Raw genomic sequence first — 18,769 nt, 5'->3', positions numbered from 1 at the left:
ACCTGCCGTACACTGAGCTAACTACAAACACAGACACACAATCCACAACAAATGAACAAAAGTCTATGAAAAGCCTCACTTTACATGGTAAATCCTTAACAATCCAGAGTTCCAGTCCATGTGTAGAGTGCCTCCAAAAGCCCAGACGATGATAGATCCAAACAGAGAAGGCTTTGGCAATGAAGACAAGATGGTCCTAGCAAAGGCTCTTCGCCTTTGCATCAGCTTAAAAAGGAAGGCGTGACTGTAAGACACCCCCTCTGGATCCATTGACAGACAAGGGACTTTGGCCTTTCAGCAAGGCCCCTGTCTAAACAGGGCATCACTGCTCAGCCCTTCAGCAGTGATGCTTCAACCTGGGCCGACCCTTCTGCAAACCCCAGCCGACCTCTGTCAGGTGCTCACGGACAGCTTCCAGCCTTCCTGCCTGCCAAGGCCTAACCTGCAGGTGGACAGGGAGTTGGGTGATTCCCCCTGGCTCTGCTTTGAGAACACTGACAGAGAGAAGCTCACACAGATTCTGACATTCCAAAAGCAGAATAGGGCCAAGCCCTTCCAGACTACTTCTATTCAAATCTTTACTATAACCTACAAGGCCTTGACAGTTGCTTAGAAATAAAGGGGGGGGGGGAGGCTTCTGTTGTGCTGCCTGAACTGATCAGCTGTAACAGCAAACATGCCTTACCACCCACCCCTCCTTATTGGGTCAGTCTAGGAGAATATCCTGCCATGGATACCTACTATACGATTTTGTTGTTGTTGTTTATTCGGTCAGTCACTTCCGACTCTTCGTGACTTCATGGACCAGCCCATACCAGAGCTTCCTGTCGGCCGTCACCACCCCCACCTCCCCCAAGGTCAAGTCCGTCACCTCCAGAATATCATCCATCCATCTTGTCCTTGGTCAGCCCCTCTTCCTTTTGCCTTCCACTTTCCCTAGCATCAGCATCTTCTCCAGGGTATCCTGTCTTCTCATTATGTGGCCAAAGTACTTAGCTATAAGATTAAGAGGTGTATAATACTATAGCATGACCAAACATTATCCATTGCTACCTTTTAGCAGTGTTTTAGATAATTTCAAAGCATAATTTGAAATTAAGCCTATCTTAAGGAGCGCCTCCAGCAGCACCAGACAGGCCGTTTAACAAGATCAGCCTCGGATGGCCTTCTCTCTGTCCCATCAGCCAGGACAGCTAGACTGGTGGGGACGAGGGAGAGGGCCTTTTCCGTGGTGGCCCCCACTCTGTGGAACTCCCTCCCTAGGGAACTCTGCCATGCCCCCTCTTTAATGAGCTTCCGCCGTGCATTAAAAACATGGTTGTTCAGGCAGGCATTTGGGGTGGGTTAGGGTATTTTAGAAAATGTTTTTATTGTAGAATTTTATTGTTTTAAACTGTTTTATTGTATGCTGTACATCGCCCAGAGTGGCTGGGTGACCAGCCAGATGGGCGATTAATAAATATAATAATAATAATAATAATAATAATAATAATGATGATGCCCATCTTTTCTCAACATGCAAATTCAGACTTGTAAATTCCCATAGTCCTTGCATTTCAAGCCACTAGTCTGTACCCTTAAAGGCTGCTGCAGATGTCCTCATGAGATCAACTTTGTTTCACACTGGGAGTAACTCACACTTCAACACACATTTGCCACATGAGAGCCAATGTGATGTAGTGGGTAGAGTGTTGGACTGGGACTCAGAAGATCTGGGTTCTAGTCCCCACTTGGCCATGAAACTTATTGGGTATCGTTTGGATCAGTCACTGACTCTCAGCCTCACCAACTTCCCAGGGTTGCTGGAGAGGAGGACCACCATGTAAGCCACCTTGGTTTCCTTGCAAGAAGAAAAAAGGTAGGATATAAATTTAATAATAAGTAAGTGGATAGAGAAATGTTTTTTTCTTCCTCTCTTTCATTGCTAGAAATTGGGATCATCCAATGAAACTGAAGGACAGGGAATTCAGACAGACAAAAGCAAATCTTCCCAGAGCCTGTAATTATGGAATTTGTTGCCACAAGATGACAGGGTCTGCTCTATCATGAACGAAGATGATCCCTTTGTCTCATATGGAAGATTTGGCAAAGGTGACTGAGTGAGCGCACACCTACCTCCTACCGCTGCCACCCATCTTTTTTTTGCTTCCTGATCACCTTCCTCTGTCACCAACCTCTGCCCAAGAACACTGTTGCTGCCACTTTTTGCAAATCTTGCTTTTTGAGAAAGGATGCTTGCATCCTTCCTCAGAGAGCAAGTCACTGAGGCAAGTTGACCGTACTCAACTGTCAGATGCCACCACCTTGCTGCAGTGAGAAAACGGCTTTTTTTTTTAAAAAAAAAAGTTCCCACTGTGGAAGCGTGGTAGTGGTGCCTGCTCTACAGCAGAGTAAGCATCCTTCCTCAAAGCAAGACATGGTGGATGGTGCCACAGTCAGCTGTATGACCACTGCTGTTATTGCTTTGCTGCAGCAGGAATAAGCTTTTTTAAATCTCAATCTCATCAAGGTTCTCCAAATGCTGTCTGGAAGCTCCCTCCGACTCGTGTCCATATCAGATTGTGAGCTCTGTTTTCCTTTTCTGCACAAAAATTTGTGTGCTTTTTCATGCACATTTCCCCAAATGTATGCCTCAATTGTGCACATTTTTGAAATGTACACATTTTTTCTCACATTGATTAAAGCATGTTTGTGAGCATGTGTTTTTTCAAAACTACACATTTTTTATACACATTTTCTAAGTGTACACATTTTTCAAACACATTTTTTGTTCTGCAAATCATATCACAAGTTCAGAAATGTATGGACTTCAACTGCAGCTTCTGTTCAGGCCTGTATTCGGGTCTGGGAGGTGCAAACTGGGTAAATTCTAGTAAATGAACGGAATCAAATTTCTCATACATCCCTACCACAGCAAGGCAGTGGCGCTCCAACAGCTGAGTCTGATGACTTCTCAGATCACATCCCCAGTGAGAGGAACAACAGCAGTAATGGGCAGGTGAGCTGCTAGGGAACGGGGGGGGGGAAGCGGGGGAGTGCAGAAGGGAGGGAAAGCAGCAAGGGGGCAGCAGGGGATCTGCCTCAGGCAGCAAAATAAATTTCTTTGGCCAGTCCTGCAAGTCCTGTAACGGCCACCAACTTAAGACAACTTTAAAAGAGGATTAGACAAGTTCATGAAGGATGAAGCTATCAATGGCTACCAGTCATGATGGCTATATCATACTTCCAGCTATATTATGATGGCTATATCATACTTCCAGCTTCACAGGCATCATACCACATGCTGGAGAATGACAGTAGGAGAGGGATACTGTCCATATGTTGTGCTTGTGGGCTTTCCATATGCAACCACATTGATGGCTACTGTGGGAAACTATGCTGGACTAGACAGGCCTTTGATCTGATTCACCAGGATTCTTCTTCTGTTCTTAGACTTCAAATTCTTAGACTTCAATATTTTCAAGGAGGGCTTTAGTGTGAAACTGAGGACCTAGAATATATTAGCAAATTCAGTTCTATTAGATTCATACTTAATCAGGACTGATTGGAAGTATCTCTCACACTATACAATGTAATGGTCTCTCTTTCAAGTGTTAAGTTAGAATGGCAGAAGAGATAGTCCCATCACACGTGACTGGTGTTGTGAAGAAGTCACACTGTTCTTATCTATATATGTCTAGATTGTGTATAGAAATGTGACAGACCTACTGGTATCCAAGGGCATTTCATGGCCCTTTTAGTTTTGTTCCCATCTGCCCCACGAACTTTGTGTTTACCAAATGAAGATAACACGTCATACTTCTGATGAAATGGGCTCTAGTCCACAGAACACAATAAATGTGTTAGTCAGGTAACTCCTTGTTATTTTAGTATTGCAAATGCCATTTTTGAGCTTTTGCAATGGTATGTCAAAAGCAGAATGTTGAGCATCACAGTGCATGCATACAAACAACTGGCTCACCATAGACTGGATCTTCCCATCACTACTGTTCACCAAAGGCTGTCATTCAACCCACTTCCTGCAGCTTTTTGGTGGTGCTGGAATTCTGGGTTGAGATGTGAGTTTTGCTTGTGGTGTCCAAGTCAGCTTGAATCCAGATCAGAAAGTTATTCAGCTCAGCTAATAGGTTCAGAAAGTCGCTCTTCTCCCTGCCTCAGCATCAGCTCATTTCCAATTGCCATTCTTTGTTGTCTTCCATCATTCCTGCCTCTGCACATTCTATAATTCTGCTTGCTACATCTTGCAAAGCACCTGTTTCTGTCCTCCGTCAAGACAAGACTCCAGTCACTCCACCATGCCCCTTCCTATTTGTTTTCAGAACCATTTATTCTGCAAATCCTTTCCTGCATTACTATAGCAATAGCTTTACCATGCTTCCTGCTACTAGTTAATACTCCTCTGACCTTTCCTCACTATTCTTTTATCTCCTTCAGTTTCATTTCATCCAACTTACAGCACGTGACACTTGCTATGTGCTCATTTTTAGTGTCTTTTCAGAACTGGCGCTATGTGAAAGGATAAAATATCCCCTGTTCGCTTGTCTCAATCTATGCTTGATTTTATACATATCCTCTCTCTATTAATTTGCAGGATACTGAAATCATGCTCAGCAGTCTTCAGATTCCAGGCTCGGGTCTGGAGCCATATATATATGAAAATAATGATGGTGTTACATTAGCTATCATCTCCTCCTATAAAAGAGGGGCTGGTGTTACAGGCAGTTAGCATTTTAAAATGCGTGGATCAGCATCTCTAAAACTGTGATCTTTCAGATCCAATCTATACCTAGCAATGTATTTCTATTTAATCTATTTATTCTAAAACCACCTTTCAATGTGTAGTGATTCTTTAAATTTGTCAACTGAAAGTAATGCGACTACTCATCAATGTCTGACGTGAAGATGGATGCTAAGTATTCATTTAGTTCTGGCAGAGCTCCTACTTTTAATGTATTTTAAATTCTTATTGTTAGGAAAGAAAAGGAAAGTCTTTCTTATGGATCCATCCTATGAACCGCTGAATGGATATCACTTTATAGGATTGGCTTTGGTGTCTCAGCATTGATGCCACAGCTGCCACTGCTGATACCAGTGAAGGCTGGTGGCTCCTATTTCAGTGGGGCAGTGAATCTGCTCTGGGTTTCATTCTGAACCAGTCAGACCTTTAAAGGAGCTATGCAAAGTGCTGAACCCTGTCCACAAAATGGGTTCAGTGCCTTGGATAGCTCCTTTAGTGTTCTGACTGAAGCCCAGAGTGGATTCACCACCCCACTGAAATAGGAGCCACCAGCCTCCACTGGCTGATACACTGAGAGGAGTTGCTTCCTGCCTGTGATGTAACACAGTTGTGCTCCTTTGATGGGGACAGCCCCCCTGCTTCTTATGGGGATTTCAGACCAAGTGATGCAGAGGCTGGCACACATTTGTGCCAGTAGCACATTCTTCAGCATGAAATGAGCACTTAATCTCTAAAATACTTACATTATAACCTTAGCCTATATGCACATTATTGTGGCTTCTCTGACCTGATCACCTACTATATATGTCAGATATGTGGGAGTTGGTTGTCATTACTAAGGGTTGGTTCACACTCCACACGTTAAGTGCCATAGTTGCTTTCCTTCCATTCGATGATATTGGGCTTGTATACCCATCCTTGGACCTATATGTGCCAGTAGTGTACAACTAGAAAGCACGGTGTGCATTGAAGTATACACAGAAACTTGCGCATACAATGGAAACAATTTGTGTAACTATGGCAGTTCCAAAATTTATAGCCACAGTCACAAGAATGGCTGTAATTGCACTAATGGGTACTTTGTCCATGTAATCACAACTGTTCACAGGACTGAGCATATTTGCACATGAGCTCAAAAATCAGGCAGAAAAAGAAAGTAGGAATGGCATGCTTCACTCAACCAGACCTACATGAGGAAGCAAAAGCATTCTGGATGTGCTCAAGATGTTCTCTCCTTTATTAACTTTTAAGGATAGGAAAGGGTTTGAGCCTGGGGAGTTCAAACTATGAACCCCAAACTCTCAAAGAAGGAGGATCAAATTCAAGTTGAGCAAAGTCTCCTTCAAGATTTCCTCAACTCAAATTAGGACTATACCTCTGCCTCCACTGGAGATCAGTCTCTCCCTTCTTTCTACTCTGATGCCTAGTATGCTATTACATAGCAGAAGCACAAGCAGACCTGGGAACTGCCATTTTCTCAAGGGCTGATATCCACTGCCCCTGGGAAAATTAAATTTCCCAGGTACACCAGAAACTAGGGCACGGAAGAGACCTCCTGCCTCTACTACCACCACCAAAGCCAGCAGTTAGGTAAGAAAATGCGAAGCTGAGCAAGTGGGTAAGAAGCAATTTGGAAGCATTTGAGATGGGGATTGGACTGGAGAGGCTTGTAGCGGGGAGGGAGGATAAGGGATGGATGCTATCATGCTTCTGATAACAAGGTGTGATTTTGTTTTGTACTTGGACTCAGAATAAACTCAGCTATTTTTCAAATTTTGGGGACAATAGTTTGATTTCATGGTCCCAACTGCCTGAGGGAGGTTTCCCCATCACTAGTTCCAATATAGTTTGTATCACAATGTTACTGTAACCTGTTGATTATGCCAGGCTATCATGTTTCATTACATTCCTATAGAATTATTATCTGCAGTGAATATGAGAAGCTGAAGTTCCCCTTCGGCTTCTAGCATTTGCATATAGGAACTTAAGTACCATCGGCCTTGTTTTATTTTGGTTAAGACAAAATTCATCCTCATGTTATAGTTTTCCAAAGTATCTAACCCTACTGAATGTACACTTCTCTGAATCCTTGTATTCATCATTAATCTCACCTCGTTATTTCTTCCTAGCTCCTCACGTATTCAACTAGAAACATTTGCAGTTTTCTACACAACAGCTAAAACTTAGGGGGCATCTGCATAACCATTTTTATGGAAGTCAATGTACATCCAATGGATATTAAACAGTGTACCTCATGTAAAGTAGCTTTTCAGACATTCAGATGTACATGGTGAAACATTCCGTGTTAATATTATATCACCCCATATCAATATGGAGTTCTTTCTCAGATTTACTTGCCATTTCTAGGAACACTTCCCAGTCTGGGGTTTCCCCATGCCTGCCATCAATATGCTGATCTGGGAGCATGGTCTGTCCTTTGGCTCCAAGTCCTTCCTAAAGGGAACCTTGCAAAATATTTATTGCAGTGTTATTCCTGCCATTTCCCCAAGGAACTCAGACTGGCATATTTGGTTCTCCCCGCATCTACCCCCCCCCCCCATTTTACCTTCCCAACAACCTTGTCAGGTAGTTTAGGCTGAGAGAGTATAATTGGCCCAAGCTTACCCAGTGAGCTGCATGGCTGATTGGAAATTTGAACCTGAGGAGAAGGTAGCCCAAGATTCTAACTATTATATCATGCTGGCTTTCATAAAATGTATTAATAGCACCCCCTATTCGTATGTAGTTCCTATGGACTGAACAACAAAGGCAAGGGGCAAATATATGAATGACCCAGAATGCAAGGGAGCTTTCCAGCACAGTTGTTTTGTGCCTTGTGTTTTTGAAAAGATGGATTGTTAATGTGCATATCTCAACTAAAGCAACACAAATTATTTTGAAGACCACAGTTGCATGTTAATCCATATTGATAAGACATATTAAGCATTAACTGCTTTACTGGTAACAAGAGTAAGGACCCTTCAGTCACACGCCCCGTTGGTACTTTGTTTAAAGAAAGCTATTATTTGCAGCATATGTTGAAATTTAATAAATTTCAGAGAAATTACTTTCCTATAAATATCAGTAAGGTGAAGAGAATATGAAAGACGAGAAATTTTAAAAAATCTATATTAAGCAGGGGGAAAGGTTGCTATAACATTGGCCACAGGGTGAAAACAATTGATTAAATCATTTAAATGACAACCAGGAGATCAAGTGGACAGGAATTTAATTACTCCTTTAAGAGGAGGCTAAAAGGCAAAGAAATGAAATCACAGTCCCAGTTATACATTGGAATGAACCTGTCTGGCCACTGGGTGTCATCCTTGATCCAAATGACGATTAAAGACATTCCGGACACAGCATAATGTCTGCAACTTCAATAGCAGTTAAATTCTACTCTATTTGATTGTATGGCATACAGCAAATTGTTCTGCATTTAAATCAGCTATAAAATGGAATACTGTGACATAGACAAATTCGCTTTTGTCTCACTGCCTTATTGGAAGACCTGAAACATCCTGGTGACGTGGGTGGAAAACAAAAGGAAGAGAAAGACGAGGAGGATGTGATTGCTTCAGACTAAGATGCACAATCTGAGGACTGATCTTATAGTCCCAAATAAATACTAAATAGATACACAGGCTAACTTTAAAGATTTCACATTCCTGGCTATGACCAGTTTTGAACTGTATTTGGTTTTACTCTCCTAGTTTCCCTTGCCTTTGTCTTCCCCATTGTTGAGTTTTGATGGTAAGCTGCTCAGTGGCCGGAATGTATATATTATTAATGTGACTGTATACCACGTGATATATGCCGGCAGCACTATAAAACACTACTTTTTATTCTATTAGTACTACTACAAAGTGACCTCTGTCAGACTATGGGTTAAATCCCGACTTGCCTCGCTGTGAATGGAAGAGCTCTTTCTATTCATGGAGGAACCAGAATGTAGCAGAATCTACCAGGGACACTGTACAGGGGTGGGGCGGGGAAATGCCTGCCCCCATTAATTCATGGGTGAAGCCATCTTTTTCCCATACAATTATCCAGGAAGGGACAGGATGTAATGACATACAGCCCCTTTCTGGACCATTTTCACAAGCATTTACATCCTGTACAGTATGTACCATGTTTTCTAGCTTCCCTAATAAGCTTGAACTTGTACAAAAAGAAAGAAAAATAAAGGGCAGCCCTTGAACCACCTCATGGTTCATTAAACATTAAATGTTTAATTAAAAAAAAACCCTGATGTTGGTTAAACAGTGTGTATTTTAAAAGAATTTTTCTTTAAATATCCACACAGAAATGGGACAGATCAGACCGAAGAGAAAATGCATGCAAAATGATCATGAACCGGATCAAGTGTTCTGTCCATCCCTTGGAGAGGCTTCCCACTGGAAGAAGGGAGTGGGGTGGATGTTTTTGCCAATTCCCTCTTTCCCTGCAGTCACTAGTGCCACCTCCCATGCTGATCCAGAGGGTTCCAGACAACTGTGTAATACTGCTCAGATCTGAACAGACTTAAATCCAATATTGTGCATGCGGACTTCCATTCATGCAGTAGGAATTGTTCTCTTCCCCCAGGAGTCCCCCGCTCACCTCTCAAATCTGCTTCAGAGGGTTCCCCAAGCATTTGGAGCAGATTTGAGGGTGGGTGGTTGGGAGGCTGCAGGAGGGAAAGGAAAACTGTTCCGCTAGTGGTTTCTTTTCTGCTAGCAGACAGTCAAAGTTGGATACCTAAGAAAGAATGAATAGCATAGAATAACTGCTTTTTAAGGCAATAGGAAAGCTGTATCATGTAAAATATGTGTATTTAATGTGGTCTGAACTGGAAGGAGGAGTATGCAAGTCTCCAAGGCTACACAAGTAATAATGTGAGGATTTTAAAAAACAACAACAACCTCATGTGTATATTCTCATGCCAATTGTGTTTATACTTCCAAGAATTCAATAGCATGATTTGGGGGAGCATATGGAGACCTCTGCCATCTGTTGATGTTGTTTTTTACCTCAGGACCATGCTTCAGATATGACTAGATCTTGCCCTATACACTGAAGAAAAAAACCTGATCCATCCCTGGCTAATCCAGTTCCTCCGACTGGTTTCTTGGAGTATATTTTTTTAATGTACATGACTTGGAACCTACATGACTGAGACCCATCTGGGGCTATCAGCAGCAGCAGGAGACATTTCTAATAGGCAGTATCTGTTACCCTCTTTCTAAGGGAATAAGGGGTGCATGCCAAAATGGGAACACTTAATTATTGTTGCCAATCCTAAAGTGAATTCTTATCCTCCTTATGAAGTGAATTCTTATTGTCCTTATTAAATTCCTATGAAGCATAAAAAACTAATTACAGCAAATGCTCCCAAACATTCAGCTTTTTCACAATTTACATGATAGCCTTCAATATGGTTGTTCTTGGACCTTTCTGAGTGTTGCCTTCCTTCTCCAAAAGAAATCTGAAATAGTACCTTCCCAGAATATTTTAAACATATACCTTCAAATTTCACACAAAGTTACAGAACAGTAGACAGATACTGCAACCATTTTATACAGCTAATAGGATGTAATTGGCATTGCTGGTATTCTATAAGAAACACTAATCTTTGTCACCCCAGACTATTTTTATTTCTTTAAGTTGCATGATGGAAATTACAGGAAAAATACTATTTCTGAATATTTGCAGAACTATAATTGCAGTATAAAACTGTGTCTGTAATTATATAATGCAGTATATACTTCTTTGTATAGGCTCAGAGACAAAGTAAGGTAGATTCATAGAATATAATCATGCAGACCAAGGTAGATTCATGGAATATAATCATGCAGTAAGGTAGACAAGTGAATGGAAAGCAAAGAAAAGAGTGTAAAGCCGTATCAAACGTCTTGACATTTATCTCAAGCAAATCAGAATTTGTGAGAATCAGCTTCTAAATTGCTCTTAAGCCCCATAATGAGTTCTCAATTGCAATGGCCAAGATGATTCCAAGAATTAATCAGAATTATTGTGTCTAGACTGTTGTGAATAATATTATTATCTGTCTAGACAGCCAAGGCATTGTATCTAATGTAACCGTGCTTGCACCATAATATCTATTTTCTCTGAAACCTGATTTAGATTTCCTTATTATAGCTAACATCAAAATAACTACCAGCAATTTCTTAAAACACTGCCACTGGAAAGCAATATTTACTTGTGTTAAGATATTTTAAAAATATATAATTATTCCACTATGCTTAAAGTATGCTATAACTGGACTGAAAAGTGTTTTTATGCAACACATCTCTCATCAAATAGCACTTCATTTTCATAGATTGTAAAGGCTTTGATAATATATATCTTTGCCTAATGCTTCCTAGCCCTATATCTGGATACATGCCACTATTAAAGAGCTTTTAGACACAGATTTTTCTTTGATTTTGTTCACCAACCAGAGACATCTAAAGATGCTGTTTAAAAGTATAATTTAAGAAAAGCTTGTAACAGAAAGCAGATTCCCCAAAGAATGACACAGGCTGAGCCTCTGTACGTGGGATAGCCTTTCCACATCATCATCCTTTTTGTGTGTGGAAGAAATGCACATCTGTTTCTCGTTTGTTACACACAATCCACATATCTTCTTTCAAGGTTGCCCTTCTGAAAAGGGTATTGTATTTTCCTATCACTGGAGCCACAAGATTTTGCATATGGGAAAATGTTATGTTTTTCCCAGACAGAAATCATAACAGTTAAGAATGTGCTGAGCAGAACATGGTTGCATAAGTGTCATAATTACTTTTCTGTGAAGCTATTTGTGATGTGACTCAGCTCACATCCTTGTCTCCTCACCAAATTTATGGACATTTAAAAAAAAAATTCTACATGTTCACTTATTTAAAAAATCTTGTTAGTATAGCGAGTACAGAACTGGCGCCTGATCCTCTAAACTAGAGATGCCTGTCCAAATAATAATGTAGTGAGGTGCTCAAAGCAGAGTAACACAGAAGTCTGTTGTACAACATTAAGTTCCAAGAGCAAGGGATGGGCAGGTCTGTCAACCTTGGTCTCGCTAAGACTGTAGGTTTTATAAGGTCATGCTTGCTTTGTCCCATTTCTTCATGAGCTTGTGATTTTAAAAAATTCATAAGGAAATCTGTATGCATTTTTTTTTTTGGTAAACTATGCATTTTTGGATGCATGCACCCACTGACTAAAGTGGGTTCTGTGCATTTGGAAATGTACATGTTTTTCTTTGCACATTTTTTTTTTCAAATGTGTGCATGTTGTCAATTGCATTTTGTTTTGTTTTGCAGAATGCATCACAAGCTCAGAAGTATACAGATTTCCAACTGCAAATTCATTCAGTTCCACGTTTGGGTTCAGAAGGTGCGAATTGGGCAAATCCATTTTAAAAAACCTTGACGAAGCACACATCCCTACCTAGAGCCTCCATATTTTACTTGCATGTGAGTGAGATGCTATCAGCTCCATCAATGAAGGCACAATAGGCAGTATGTATGTATAAAACACATGCAAGTGTGTGAACTGCTGTATCAAAACTGTTCATAATCTTAGCACAATTTTGACACAGCAATTAAAATGCAATGCTTATTTGATCTCTTCAGGCTTTTTCTGAAAAAAGGATACACTTCACTACCTGTGAAACTATGGAGTCTTGAAATATATAGAATGGCACTGCTATAGCAATTTAACTTCCTACTAATAGCACCATGCAAAACCACAGGGATGTCTAATGCACAAATAACACTTGCTGGCTTACAGCATAATCCTATGCATGTTTACTCAGAAATACACTTCAATGTGTTCAATGGTGCTTTCTCCATAGTAAATGTGTTGACTAGGGATGGGCGGATCACTTACCCCATTCTGGGTGGGGGGGTCCGCAGGGGGGGAAGGCGATTCGTCCCTCCCCCTGGAATCTGTCCAGGTCAGCTCCACTTTGTGGTGATCCTGAGGAGCTGGCCGCTGGCTCCGCAGTGCTGGCAATACAGCTGGCCACCATTGCCGTGCCGTATTGCTGTGCTAAGTCCGGACGCAAATGGCATCCACTACGCCATTTGTGTCCCTGTTTTCACGTGACAGGCTACGCAAATTATATTTACGTAGATATCTGTGTAGCCTATTGCATGAAAACAGGGATGCAAATGACGTAGTAGACACCATTTGCATCCGGACGTATCACAGCGATACGGCACGGCAATGGCAGCTGGCCTTATTGCCAGCACTGCGGAGCCGGTGGCTGGCTCTGCAGGATTACCATGTAGAGAAGCTGGCCTGGACGGATTCTGGAGGGGCACGGAGGTGAGTGCTCCGTTCCGCCACAGACCCCAATGGAGCTGGATTCTTGGAATCCGGCCCCATTGGGGTCCATGGTGGAATTCTCTGACATCCCTAGTGTTGACACATTTATCTGAGAATAATTACTACTGAATTCATCAGGCTTACTTCTGAGTAAATGTCTACACGTTTGCGCTATTGTAGCACAATCCTATGCATGTCTATTCAGAGACTGTACTGATTTCAATGGCATTTACTACCAGGTAAGTGTGAATAGGATTGCAGTCTTAGTTTACATTTCCATGCTTTTGTAGGGTTGGGTTAATTGTTTTCATAGCAAATTTAGCCGATTAAAATCTTTGAATTGTATCTGTCAACACTCATACAAGTAGAGAGAAAATGTATTCAACAAAATTTTCAATTTTAGCATAGAACTTAGGAAAATGAGAAATATACTTACACTGGTTTCACAGTCTGGGAATGCTTCTCATGAATGTAAGCACCAGCTAGACCTCCTGCTCCTGAATTCAGGTACTATAAGATAGAAGTCTGCATTTAAGTATCTTGGTTTTATCATGCACATGGGAACAAAGTGACCTTGTTCTTGGTGCAGACTGACTTTGATTTAAGTATAACGTGAGTATGAACCACTAAGACAGACGTTCCTTAACCCAACTTCATCTCTTAAATTGCATACCTTCTTCTAATGTTGGATAAGAGCATGTCAAGTAGTTTCTTCAGTTGCTTCTCCATATTACTGGGGCCCCTTTCCCTAGAAACTTGCAGAAGGTTTAACATCTCTTGGAAGTGTTCCTTAACAACCATTTTAACTGATATTTTGTGACTGTAACACCTCTTGGAAGTGTTCTTTAACAGCCATTTTAATTGATATTTTGTACCTAGCTGTCCCCTTAATGGATCACTGCCTTGTTGTGGTGAAGGGGCTTGCGTAACTCAGTGAAGCCATAAGCTATGCTGGGAAGGGCCACCCAAGATGGACAGGTCATGGTGGAGAGTTCTGACAAAATGTGGTCCACTGGAGAAGGAAATGGCAACCCACACCAGTATTCCTGCCAAGAAAACCCCATGGAACGTATCACAAGGCTAAAAGATATGACGCCGGAAGATGAGCCCCTCAGGTCAGAAGGTGTCCAATATACTACTGGGGAAGAGCAGAGGGAATTTCCAAGTAGCGCCAGAAAGAGTGAAGCGGCTGGGCCAAAGCCGAAAGGACACTCAGCTGTGGATGTGTCTGGTGGTGAAAAAAAAGTTTGATGCTGTAAAGAACAATATTGTTTAGGAACCTGGAATGTAAGATCAGTGAATCAAGGTAACCTGGAGGTGGTCAAACATGAGATGGCAAGATTGAATATCAACATCATGGGAATCAGTGAACTAAAATGGACAAGCATGGGCGAATTTAATGCAGGTGACCATCATATCTACTACTGTGGGCAAGAATCCCTTAGAAGAAATGGAGTAGCAGCACTCATAGTCAACAAAAGGGTGGGAAAAGCAGTACTGGGGTACAATCTCAAAAACGACAGAATGATCTCAGTATGAATCCAAGGCAAACCATTCAACATCACAGTAATTCAAGTCTATGCCCCAACCACTGAGGCCAAAGAAGCTGAGGTTGATCAGTTCTATGAAGACCTACAACACCTTCTAGAACTAACACCAAAAAAAGATGTCCTTTTCATCCAGGGGATTGGAATGCTAAAGAAGTAAGTCAAGAAATAACTGGGATAACAGGCAAGCATGGCCTTGGTGTACAAAATGAAGCAGGACAAAGGCTAATAGAGTTCTGCCAAGAGAACACGCTGATCATAGCAAACACTCTTTTCCAATAGCACAAGAGGTGACTCTACACATGGACATCACCAGATGGTCATTATCGAAATCAGATTGATTATGTACTTTGCAGCCAAAGATGGAGAAGCTTTATACAGTCAGTAAAAACAAGACCTGGAGCTGACTGTGGCTCAGATCATGAGCTTCTTGTTGCAAAATTTCGACTTAAATTGAAGAATGTAGGGAAAACCACTAAACCATTCAGGTATGACCTAAATCATGTCCCTTATGAATATACAGTGGAGGTGAGGAATAGATTTAAGGGATTAGACCTGAGAGACAGAGTGCCTGAGGAACTATGGACGGAGGTCCGTAACATTGTTCAGGAGGCAGCAACTCAATCCATCCCAAAGAAAAAGAAATGCAAGAAAGCAAAGTGGCTGTCTGATGAGGCTTTACAAGTAGCTGAGGAAAGAAGGGAAGCAAAAAGCAAGGGAGAAAGGGGAAGACATATCCAACTGAATGCAGAGTTCCATAGAACAGCAAGGAAAGACAAGAAGGCCTTCTTAAATGAACAATGCAAAGAAATGGAGGAAAACAATAGAATGGGAAAGACTAGAGATCTCTTCAAGAAAATCGGAGATCTCAAGGGAACGTTTTGTGCAAAGACGGGCATGATAAAGGACAAAGAAGGCAGGGACCCAACAGAGCAGATGAGATTAAGAAGAGGTGGCAAGAATACACAGAAGAACTATACCGGAAAGATCTTAATGTCCCTGATAGCCATGATAGTGCAGTCACTCAACTTGAGCTGGACATCCTAGAGAGTGAAGTCAAGTGGGCCTTAGAAGCATTACTACCAACAAAGCTAGCAAAGATGACAGTATTCCAGCTGAGCTATTTAAAATCCTAAAAGATGATGCTGTTAAAGTGCTGCACTCAATATGCCAACAAATTTGGAACACTCAACAGTGGCCACAAGACTGGAAAAGGTCAGCTTACATTCCAATTCCAAAGAAGGGCAATGCCAAAGAGTGGTCAAACTACCACACAATTGCACTCATTTCACATGCCAGCAAGGTGATGCTCAAAATCCTACAAGCTAGGCTTCAGCAGTATGTGAACCGAGAACTACCAGAAGTACAAGCTGGGTTTCAAAGAGGCAGAGGAACTAGAGATCAAATCGCCAACATTCGCTGGATCATGGAGAAAGCAAGAGAATTCCAGAAAAAACATCTATTTCTGCTTCATTGACTATGCTAAAGCCTTTCATTGTGTGGATCACGACAAACTGTGGCAAATTCTGAAAGAGATGGGAGTACCAGACCACCTTACCTGTCTCCTGAGAACCCTGTATGAGGGTCAAGAAGCCACAGTAAGAACCGGACATGGAACAACCGAGTGGTTCAAAATTGGGAAAGGAGTACGACAGGGCTGTATATTGTCGCCCTGCTTATTTAACTTATATGCAGAATACATCATGAGAAATGCTGGGTTGGATGAATCACAGGTTGGAATTAAGATTGCCGGGAGAATTATCAACAACCTCAGATACGCAGACGATACCACCCTAATGGCAGAAAGCGAAGAGGATCTCAAGAGCCTCTTGTTGAGGGTGAAAGTGCAGAGTGCAAAAGCTGGTTTGAAACTTAACATTAAAAAAACTAAGATCATGGCATCTGGCCCCATCACTTCCTGGAATATGGAAGGGGAAGAAATGGAAGCAATGACAGATTTTATTTTCTTGGGCTCCAAGATCACTGCAGATGGTGACTGTAGACATGAAATTAAAAGACCCTTGCTCGTTGGGAGGAAAGCTATGGCAAACCTAGACAGCATAGTAAGAAGCAGAGACATCACCTAAAGGTTCGTATAATCAAAGCTATGGTTTTCCCAGTAGTAACATATGGCTGTGAGAGCTGGACTATAAGGAAGGCTGAGCGCTGAATAATTGATGCCTTCAAACTATGGTGCTGGAGAAGACTCTTACGAGTCCCCTGGACTGCAAAGAGGTCAAATCAGTCAATCCTACAGGAAATCAACCCTGACTGCTCATTGGAAGCTGAAGCTCAAATATTTTGGCCACCTAATGAGAAGAGAAAACCCTCTGGAAAAGACCCTGATGCTGGGAAAGACTGAAGGCAAAAGGAGAAGGGGACGGCAGAGGATGAGATGGCTAGATAGCATTACCGATGCAATGAATATGAACTTGGGCACACTCTGGGAGAGAGTGGAGGACAGGAGGGCCTGGTGTGCTATGGTCCATGGGGTCATGAAGAGTCGGACACAACGTAATGACTGAACAACAACAACAACCTAGCTGTATTGATATCACTCACTTAAGTTAAATAACTTTGTGTGCATTACTTCACATGCATATTTGATTTAAAATGTAACACACATAGGTTGTCCCCATCATTGGTGGCTCATAAGTAATGGAACAAATGGCTGACAAGCAGCTGCATGGCCAGGTGTGGCCTGTTTCCTGGGTACCCCATGACCAATCAAGCAGATAAAAGGCCTGGAAGTGGTTCTGAGTGTTACATTGGCATTTGGTAGCTCATGATCCAAAGCATACCACATCATCTGTCAAACATGGTGGAGGCAGTGTTACAGCATGGGCATGTATGGCTGCCAATGGACCCAGGTCACTGGTGTTTATTGATGACCTGACTGCTGAGAAAAGCAGCAGGATGAATTCTGAAGTGTATAGGGCTATACTTTCTGCTCAGATTCAGCCGAATGCTGCTAAACTGATAGGATGGTCCTTCATATTGCAGATGGATAATGACCCAAAACATACAGCAAAAGCTACCCAAGAGTTTCTCCAGGCAAAGAAGTGGGATGTTCTTCAATGGCCAAGTCAGTCACCTGATCTCAACCCAATAGAGCATGCTTTTCACTGAAGACAAGACTGAAGGCAGAAAGACCCACAAACAAGCAGCAGCTGAAGGCAGCTGCAGTAAAGGCCTGGCAGCATTTGGTCATGTCCATGGGTTCCAGACTTCAGGAAGTCATTGACTGCAAAGGATTTTCATCCAGGTATTAAAGGCGATCCTTATGTTTGAAATGATGTTGGTTTGTTCCATTACTTATGAGCCACCAACGATGGGTGTGTGTGTATGCCACTGGCTGTCCTTCCTGAATGGGTAGTGCCCCGCTTTTGTCAAACCCCTTGAATTACAGCTGAAAGTCCTGACTTCACTCCCATCTGGGTGTGTTTCCTTTCAACTTCAATGTGGTGGTGTACAGAGGCCAACTGCCAAAACAGTTATCCTTGTTCCAATACTTCTGGCCCTGACTGTATATACTGAAATTAATTGTTACAAATACTTTGGGATGCTAAACCAATTCTCACCTTATAGGAACACCAGCAAGCAAAGTCTACTCCCCACTCGTGTAAATGCAGTTCTATGTTGCCAACTGCATGAGCTAGGTCAAATCCAACAAAGCAGCCCTTATGGATAAAGAAGTGGTTACATTTGCTTTGTAAATACAGAAATCATCAGCATTTCCAGACAACTGAATACATCTACTTTTTATACAACTTTAAGGACAGAACTATACATAGTCATATATTAGCTTGACAAAAGTTTTGCATTTGTTGTTAATATGGAATCTAGACTATTCATGCCTTTAAAAATGACAATTTCCCCTGGTCAACTTCCTTGCACAAATTCCTGAGCGTAGCCCTTACATCCTAACATTGTAGAAAGTTCTGGCATGATGCTCCCTCTGACTTAGAAATAGCTGAGGTGAGGAGGTAAGTTACAAGGACCTTTCCCAATCATAACAAAAACTCACGTTTTATATTTAGTGAAATACTATGGCTAGTTGGCCCCAATCCAGTTGTAGAGGCACATAATTTGTGGGAGGGGGTTGGGGAGGGGAACACCCTTGCTGCTGAAGGATCATTTTGAAAGGAGATAGTGGCGTTGTCACTGAATGTTG

At 41.8% G+C, this 18,769-nt stretch overlaps 1 protein-coding gene across 5 annotated transcripts in view; it reads right to left on the bottom strand.

Annotated features, from left to right (window-relative positions):
* KYNU (kynureninase) overlaps nucleotides 1–18,769 on the bottom strand; it is a 226,760-nt gene that overhangs the window by 42,811 nt on the left and 165,180 nt on the right. For all 5 annotated transcript variants that reach the window (XM_084809642.1, XM_084809632.1, XM_084809614.1 and 2 more), the window contains 2 exons: nucleotides 18,177–18,275; nucleotides 13,485–13,558 (listed from right to left, as the gene is read on the bottom strand). In XM_084809642.1, the coding sequence (XP_084665768.1) occupies nucleotides 13,485–13,558; nucleotides 18,177–18,275 (173 nt within the window). The remainder of the gene's footprint in view (nucleotides 1–13,484; nucleotides 13,559–18,176; nucleotides 18,276–18,769) is intronic.

Source organism: Heloderma suspectum, chromosome 1 (genome assembly GCF_057233095.1).
Source record: "Heloderma suspectum isolate Gila_16-S chromosome 1, 16-S_ref, whole genome shotgun sequence".
Lineage (NCBI taxonomy): Eukaryota > Metazoa > Chordata > Lepidosauria > Squamata > Helodermatidae > Heloderma > Heloderma suspectum.
This window is presented reverse-complemented; position numbering and strand designations above follow the sequence as displayed.